Genomic DNA, 9060 nt, shown 5'->3' on the forward strand with positions numbered 1-9060 from the left:
CCACTTCCGGTTCCGCGAGCGTTTCGTTTTGTGTTTTTTTTTGACGTCATCTGTCACGGAGCTACTAAGATTTCTACAGAGCATTCTGTGTGTGCACCACACACACCACACTCCTGTGTACAAGGGCTCCGAGTTCCGCACGCCACAGCATCACAGACAACGGTACGCCAAGGCTCTCATTAGATTCTTTTCAAATGGTTACTGTTATTAAAAGTTCTATCATTATGTCATCGCAGACATTGTCAAAACTCATGCTGTGTTAAAACTAGACATGCAGAGTCACGGTTAGAAACAGAGATGGAGCTTTTCCATCCAGGATGTATCCTGGTCAGGGTTGCTGTGAGCCAGGGGGCACTGGGCGCGAGGTGGGGACACATCCTGGGCACCATACATTCATTCATTCATGCACACACACACACACACCCTTTCAAAACATAGACTTTTAAACCTGTTCCAAGTCTGACGAGCCAGTTCAGTTATTAGCGTATTAGAAGAACGTACACTGCAACACAGAATCAAAGAATGAACCAGGAACTGACCCCAGGATCCTGGAGCTGTGAGTATAGAGATGAGGGGGAAAATATTTAGCTTCATATCACAATTCCTTTGTGTGACAACTCATGTATGATTACACAGACTCCAAACAGATTAGTTTTGCTGTTACTTTGCTTAATATTGTGGCCTCACACCTCCTAGGTTGAGGGTTTGATCTTCTCCTTGTGCTTGGTGGGTTTCCTTTGGGTACTTCGGTTTCCTCTCACAGTCAATTATATGCAGATTGGGGTCATTGGTTTTCCCAAATTGTTCGCTGTGCGTGTGTGCGCACACTGTCATGGATTGGCTTCCTGTCCAGTGTGTACTCCATCTTGTGCCCAAAGTCTCCTTGAATGGGCGCCAGGGCCCCGCAACTCTGCCTAGGATAAGTGGTATAGAAGGTAAAAAACTACTCACTTCATCATCATGTCATATAAAAATTCCTTGGTATGGGGTATGAATTTAGGTTTTGATGGCTGCCACTTTGTGCTGTTTTTATTGAGCTTATGGGCAAAATGCTAATAGTATATATATATATATATATATATATATATATACTGACTAAATACTTTTGTGCCCCACTGTAGTTGCTTTTGCTTATGCACAATGCAAATTATCCACATAAGTCATGTGCCAACAGTACCAAACTAAGCATTATCAACTGGCAATAAAGTCCATATTTTGTGCATGGACAAGGTGCAGGACATGTATGAGAGCTGTAAGACAGTGGTAAGATGTGCTGTAGGTGTGACAGAAGAGTTTAAGGTGGAGGTGGGTCTGCATCAAGGATCAGCTCTAAGCCCCTTTTTGTTTGCTCTGGTGATGGACAGGATGACAGATGAGGTAAGACAGGAGTCCCCATGGACTATGATGTTTGCAGATGACATTGTGCTCTGTAGCGAGAGCAGGGAACAGGTGGAGGAAAATTTGGAGAGGTGGAGGTATGCTCTGGAAAGCAGAGGAATGAAGGTTAGCCGCAGCAAGACGGAATACATGTGTGTAAATGAGAGGGGCTCAGGAGGATCGGTGAGGCTACAGGGAGCAGAGGTAAAGAAGGTGCAGGATTTTAAGTACTTGGGGTCAACAGTCCAGAGCAACGGAGAGTGTGGAAAGGAGGTGAAGAGGCGGGTACAGGCAGGTTGGAATGGGTGGAGAAAAGTGTCAGGTGTGTTGTGCGATAAAAGAGTATCAGCGAGAATGAAAGGAAAGGTGTACAGGACAGTGGTGAGACCAGCGATGCTCTACGGCTTAGAGACAGTGGCGCTGAAGAAAAGACAGGAGGTAGAGTTGGAGGTAGCAGAGCTGAAGATGTTGAGGTTCTCTTTGGGAGTGACAAGGATGGATAGGATTAAGAATGAGTTTATCAGAGGGACAACCCACGTTAGATGTTTTGGAGATAAAGTCAGAGAGGCCAGATTGAGGTGGTTTGGGCATGTTAAGAGGAGAGATTGTGAATATATCGGTAGAAGGATGCTGAGGTTGGAACTGCCAGGCAGGAGGTCTAGAGGAAGACCAAAGAGGAGATTTATGGATGCAGTAAGAGAGGACATGAAGTTAGTTGGTGTGAGAGAAGAGGATGCAGAGGTTAGGGTTAGATGGAGGCTGATGATTCGCTGTGGCGACCCCTGAAAGGGAACAGCCGAAAGACAAAGAAGAAGAATAAAGTCCATATTTCTAATATTTCTAATACAAATCTTTAGAAACAAATTGTACATGTACTGGAAAATGCTGGAGGACACAGAGGTTTCCCAAACAACCTCTCTCAGAAGACTGTGCATTTAATCCCTATTTAGGAAATCTGGTTGACGCCTCCTGTGCCTACATTAAAATCTAAAAAAAGATTTGCTTTAATTTTCCTATGTTGTTTCAATACATTTGTATTAGAAATATTGACTTTATCACCATTTTAATGCCTAGTTACTTACCCTGTATACTCAATCTTTTTTTTTTTTTATACAGATCTCCTAACAGGACCTACCATGGATGTTTGTGCATTATCAAAAGGAAGGAAATTGGTTCACCTGGATTTAAAAGGGGCACCTCCCCGAATTAACTACTTATATGAGGTGCAAAAACTACAGATCTTATGTTCTTTATGCACATTGTTTAGTCTAAGTACAGTCCTTTAAATTTGATCTTGACCATCTTTTCAACAGCTGATCCAGCTTTTTGCTGATCTTGGTGCAAATGGCATTCTTATTGAGTATGAAGATATGTTTCCCTATGAAGGTGAGCTGCAGATTCTTCAGTCAAAATCTCATCCACCCTACAGGTTTGTAGACTACCAGCTGTATGTTCTACCCAAATTGCCTTCAGGAGTATGGCCTTTTTGTATTTATTTGCTGCTTGTCTGAAGTCATTGTCACTGATCCACATACAGCCGTGAAGAAATTGGTGCCATTCAAGATGTTGCTTGTTCTAGAGGGCTAGAGATTATTCCTCTGGTGCAGACATTTGGACACCTTGAAGTGAGTTAGAAAGAGAGGTGAATAATATTTGGTAGTGGGAAAATAATATCTTGTGTAGATGTTCACTGCATGTGACACAACTACACAGATAGTTGGTGAAATGATTTGATTTGCACCGTACACACTCTTTTATTACTTCTGTTTACCAGTTCGTCCTGAAGCATAGCACCTTTAGCAAGTTCCGAGAAGTAAACCACTGCCTGGGGACCCTCAACCCTCATAGCAAGCAGGGACTTACTCTTATACTGGAGATGCTGCATCAGGTTATGAGCCTTCATCCGAGGAGCACCGCTCTGCATATCGGGGCTGATGAGGTACGGCACGAGCTTGACCTGTTATTATGTTACAGAGCTGTGAAATTCTAAAATCTGATTGGTCAGAAGGTATAGTTTTCTATAATATCATGGGTCTGACAGTAGTGCTGACCGAAAGCAAATAACAGGTGTTTATTAACATGCATGTTCTTATACAGTATGTTATCACCTTTAAGGTTGGACACTCCACCTAAAAAACTCATTGTTATTTTACTGGGACAACATACAGTACAGTGTCATCCTTGATATGGTGGTATCTATGAAGAAACTGTCTCCTCCATCCCATTAATTATTATTTTTATTTCACAGCGTGCCCCTTTGTATTTATAACTGTGTAATGTTTTTCATTTAGTCATATGAGCAGGATAAGGTGGTTAATGATGATCAAATTCATCAAATCTACATACAGTATATAAATCTATTGAATAACATAGTTTATTCTTCCAGGTGTACATGCTGGGTGAGGGGGAGGAGTCTAAAGAGTGGTTAAGCATTCCAGGGCACAGTACTGACAAGCTGTTCCTCAGTCATGTCTCTAAGGTGGCAAAAAGCATAAAGGAGCTGTACCCCAGACTCAATGTGATAATGTGGGACGACATGCTAAGGAACATGACCTCTGACACCATTAAAGGTAAACTCATATTAAACAGTTTTGACATAGTCTTAATGTTTTTGCTATGGCTTTCGTATGTCAGAGTCAGAATTTGGCATAAACAACATGAAAGCATGGATCTATCCTGATCTATAACAGTTCGTAATGGTGTGAAGAATATTTTGGACTCCTTAGTACCAACTGAGCATTGTTTAAATGCCACAAACTCCCTAAGTATTCTCAGTGACCTTGATTATCCCTTTATGACCACAGGATAATGTGCCGTGTCACAAAGCTAAAATGATTTCAAACTGGTTTATTAAACATACCAATTAGTTCACTGTACTCAAATGGTTTTCACAGTCATAAGCTTTTAATCCAGTAGACAACCTTTGGGATGTGGTGGAATAAAAGATTCCCATCATGAGAATGTCCAAGGCCGTTCTAAAGGCAAAACCAAGTCCAACACAGTATTAGTACAGTATTCACCCCCCCAAAACGGATGTGCGTGTGTGTATACTGTTTCATTTCAAATTCATTGTGGTGGTGTACAGAGTACATGAATATATTTATTTTGCTTTTTAGATAGTGGTCTAGTTGGACTAGTGCAACCCATGCTGTGGGACTATAGACCTACTTTGGACGTGGCCCACACTAGTAAGTTTAATTTTTTTTGCCTCTGATTGTAGAAGAAATACACAAACATAACGATGAATGGACGATGAATGAATGTCACATGCAATGTATATTTTATTTTGTGCCCCACTAGCTATTTTTTTCTTTCAGCTAATTGTATATAATATGTAGATATATGATAAAAAACACTGATTCCTTGTCTAAAACTAAAGTACTTTAATTTCAAGTAAAAATAGATGTTTTATTTACGATCACACATGTTCATGGTGTCTATAAAACATACATCAGATAGGATGATACTGTATGTCAGTTCTGGCCTGATAATGATCCACCATTTCTGGCCAATATCAGTCTGACAAAATTGGCACTAGATCTACATTTCTCACTATTATAACTACTTATTTATCCTATTAGTTTTGCTGCTATTACTGACCAAGATGTATTAAGAAAAAAAACTGTTTAGTTATGCGAGAGTGTGCAAGACTGGGTTAAGACTGGTTAATAAAAAACATCTGTTCTTTTCACTCAGTTATGCTCATGGAGAAATACCATGCTGCTGGTTTATCCCAACAGTGGATTGCTAGTTCTTTCAAAGGCTCCACCACTGTATACACTTGTGTAACCAGCACACAAAGGCATGTGGACAATCATCTTCAGTGGTTAGAAGTGGTATCTGGTCTTTCACCTGGTGTTGATCTACAGGGAATTGCACTCACTGGCTGGCAAAGGTACCTTCATGTTTCATCTAAATCTGCACACTGATATTTTTAAGCAATGTATTCCAAATTATGAACTGTATTATTTTGTATGTTTTCTTTTTTTATTAGATATGACCACCTTTCTGTTTTGTGTGAATTGTTGCCCCTGGGCTTGCACTCTCTTGCTTTATGTCTGCAAATTCTGCAATATGGTATGTCTCTACAATTTGATCCTTATTACGAAAAGAAACTGTATAATCATTCTATATAATAATTACATTAAAAGCTCCTATTATCTGCCTATTACATTAAAACTATTAAATCGTTGTTTAATAAATTACTACACAAAGATACCAAAAGATAGATACAGTATATAGACACTTAAAAAATCTCACAAGAGTTTTTTTTTAATGTATATGTTTTAGGAGGCCTTACTCAGGAAGCTCAGAACAAGGTGATGGAGGCACTTGGCACAGGCACAGTTGAAGTTGGAGATATAGAAAGGTATTAAATACTGTATGCATGCTCATTCAGTGAAAATTATTATTGATTTTCTCATTTCCTACGGACTGGTATCACACACAGTAGGATGTATTCCCAGCTTGTAAATACAGTACATCCTAGCTGTTAGAAATAGCTGCCAAAGCCACAAAAACCCTGAGCAAAATAAAGTGATTGCTAAAGATCCATAAATACATTTGTATTAAAGGCAGTTTGAGTCAAAATTGCCACATTTTTCAGGGACATAAACAAGTGATCTGTAGCAAGACACTTTGTAAAATTTGGAAATTTGTAATGTAGAAAATAAACAATAATTAATAATATAGTTAGAAACAATTCTTTGGGTGGATATAACTTTCTTTATTAGAACATACTGTAGGTACAGATTGCAATCAGTGTCAGCTTAATTCCTACATAACAATTTAAAGTAAACGTATTACATTTATTTTGTTTAAAGCTACTGTCTTTATTTCCAAGCTACAAATTGATTTACAGTATTTTCTAAAAGCATGTTACTGTATGTTACATGCTACTTTAGTAGATGTTTATTAACTTGTTTACTGATGTATTTGTGGTTCAGATTGTCTCAAAGTGGTTCCCGCTCGTTTACTGGAATCAAACTAGCTGAACTCATTGTACAGCTAACAACAATGCTTGACTCTGAAGATCTCCGACACTTTGAGAGCAATATGTAAGTCATTAAAGTCATATTATTATACATATAGTCATATATTATACAGATATGAATTAACAATTGAGCAATTATTAATTTATGCAGACCCCAGCATCCATCAAGCTCCATTTTGATACTAAGTTTATTACTGTATCATGTCCGGTTGCTGGGATATGGCCAGTGCGAGTTTGTTTACCATGAGAGCTTCAGAAATAAAATGTAAATAAATAAAACGGTTGAAATCCTATTTTTGGAACATTTATATAAAGATACAAGAACATTTAGAAAGAGGGACACCAGGATTTCTTTCCTATCCCTAAAAAAACCCTTAACCATCAGCAGTGAAGAAATGCATGTTTTTCAATCACAACTGGAGTAACCAGTTCATTAAAGTGCTTTAAAACAGTTAAACTGTTTTTTATTTATTTTTTTATTTTATTGAAAATCTGATACCACCCTCTATTGGTCAAAGCAAAAAACTAGCCTGTGTGATGCCCTGATTTGATGTGACTGGTCACATGCGTTTGTTAAACCTGCCAAAATATCCAACCAAACTTCTCATATTTTCTTTTGGACAATTCCTAGGTTTGTGAGAGGCTGGTTCTCTCCTTATCACAGACAGAATAAGACGGTCAACCCACTTGTTGCGCAACAGATACAGGACCAGGCACAAAAGTAAGCTTTAAACACTTTGAAACTGATTTTGTTCTATGCACATGTATAAACAATATATAATGCTGATCTTATTTTATTACCATTATAATATTTGATAATTGTCCTAGCCATCAACAAGTTAACCAATTAGATGTTTTGTTTTTTTTTGCACATCAAATCAAACCTAAAGCACAAATACTGTAGCACACACCCTGCTTATCATGCTGCAATATCTGACTTATGGCATAAATCCTTAACTATAATATGACTCATTTTTTAAATAAAAATTTTCATGCCAGGTTTCTGGATACTGTGGAGTTCAAGGTGCAGGAGGTGAGGCAGGAAATGACCCTTCTTTACCCAGACTCAACAGTAGAGGAGTGGGTTACTCAGCATGTGACTCCAGTACTGAAGCCCATTCAGGATGTACTGACCAATATCCAAACTGCCCTGGAGGATATGGGACTTTACATTAGTGAATCTTAAAGTGGACTTTAGGTTTCATTAAAAAAACAACAACAAAGTAGATCAGTTTCAAAGAGAATAGAATAAGAAGCACAGTTGTTGTGGCTGATGTTTTATGTCATATTGCAATTATATGTATATAATGAACTGGTATACAACTTAATTGTCAAATGTGTTTTCATTTATTATTTGAACCTCATTACTGTGGTTAGGGTTATTTTTGGAGGTGATTGGTTCTTATCAAATCTACAGTTTGTCTTCTGCTAGAAACAAATACTTAATATACTGTACACCTTTATATTAACTAATTCATATACACAGTACATCTGTGAGTTTATTGCATAAATATGAATAATTTTTATATAAAATAAACATTTGCCTGTTTAGAATAATATTGTATTTAGCAGACTTGGAAGTGTTAAAAACCCAGCTCGGTCTGATTCACTGCACAAACAATTATTTATCAACTTAGTTTGTTTGACTTGATCAATAAATGTTTGAGTTTGTTGGTACAGTGGCTTAGTTACTTGTTTTTTTATTGTCCATGTGGTCATAGCATCTCCAGGGTTGGGGGTTTGAATCTCACCCCCCAGTTTGTTTTCCTTATACGAAAATACTATAACATGAAAACCTTCTGGGGGGAAAAAAACAATATTCTGTGGCCATGACTTAAGGCATAGGAATAAAATACTATGTTGTGGCCATAGCTTAATACTGTGTAGTATTGAGGTCATTTATGTCCTAGATGTGCCAAGCTGACTATTGTTTTGGAATTATGCTATGTACTGTACAGAGCCCCTCTAGTGACGGTGGCAGAAATAAAAAAATATTCAATGGCCAAAACTGAGAACAATATACTACATTGTGGCCATGACATACTAAGGCGTGAGAACAAAATAGTATAATGTTTAAGTTCAAGTTCAAGTGTGTTAATGTGTCTATGAAATACTATGTTATGGCCAAAACTTAAGAACGCGTGCAGACGAGATTTAATAACCTCATAGCATTTAGCCTCTTGTAAACTATGGACAAATTTGAAATGATTCTGTTCATAACTGTTAGTATAGATGTAGGATTACCTTTATTTACTGACTCATAGCAACTCCAAGACAACAGTCATCCTGTTACAAATGAGACATGAATGATCTAATTAACCACACATTCTTAAGTCATGAACACAATATAGTATCTTGTGGCCATGCTTTCTGTTATATTGCCATAGCTTAGAGATATAGAATAAAGTAAAAAAAAAAAACAGTTTAAAAAGAGTAATAATAAATTAAATTAAATAAAACAGTATGGATATTTAAAGATAATTTTTAAAAAGGCGAGAAAAAAACAAATATACATATATGTATATAATAATAGTAAAAATAATAATAACAGTGGTCAATGTGTATTTGTGTGTGTGTGTGTGTGTGTGTCTGATATGGTGTGCTATATCATCACACTATGGTCCCTCACTGCCTCTCACTGGGTGGCAGGTGTGTGTATAGTGCTGCTAGTGTGTGGCTCTCTCTGTGCT

The 9060-nt window shown here is 37.6% G+C and overlaps 1 protein-coding gene across 1 annotated transcript; it reads left to right on the plus strand.

The window, feature by feature from the left end:
• Window positions 1-17: 17 nt before the first annotated feature.
• Window positions 18-8035, plus strand: hexdc (hexosaminidase (glycosyl hydrolase family 20, catalytic domain) containing). Its single transcript, XM_053511159.1, has 13 exons — window positions 18-162; window positions 2494-2600; window positions 2691-2806; window positions 2915-3002; window positions 3152-3316; window positions 3764-3947; window positions 4494-4565; window positions 5074-5272; window positions 5372-5454; window positions 5668-5746; window positions 6324-6434; window positions 7002-7091; window positions 7370-8035. The coding sequence occupies exons 2-13, from the start codon at window positions 2514-2516 to the stop codon at window positions 7554-7556; spliced, it is 1461 nt and encodes a 486-aa protein (XP_053367134.1). The 5' UTR covers window positions 18-162; window positions 2494-2513; the 3' UTR covers window positions 7557-8035.
• Window positions 8036-9060: the final 1025 nt, after the last annotated feature.

This window comes from Clarias gariepinus, chromosome 14, assembly GCF_024256425.1.
Source record: "Clarias gariepinus isolate MV-2021 ecotype Netherlands chromosome 14, CGAR_prim_01v2, whole genome shotgun sequence".
Lineage (NCBI taxonomy): Eukaryota > Metazoa > Chordata > Actinopteri > Siluriformes > Clariidae > Clarias > Clarias gariepinus.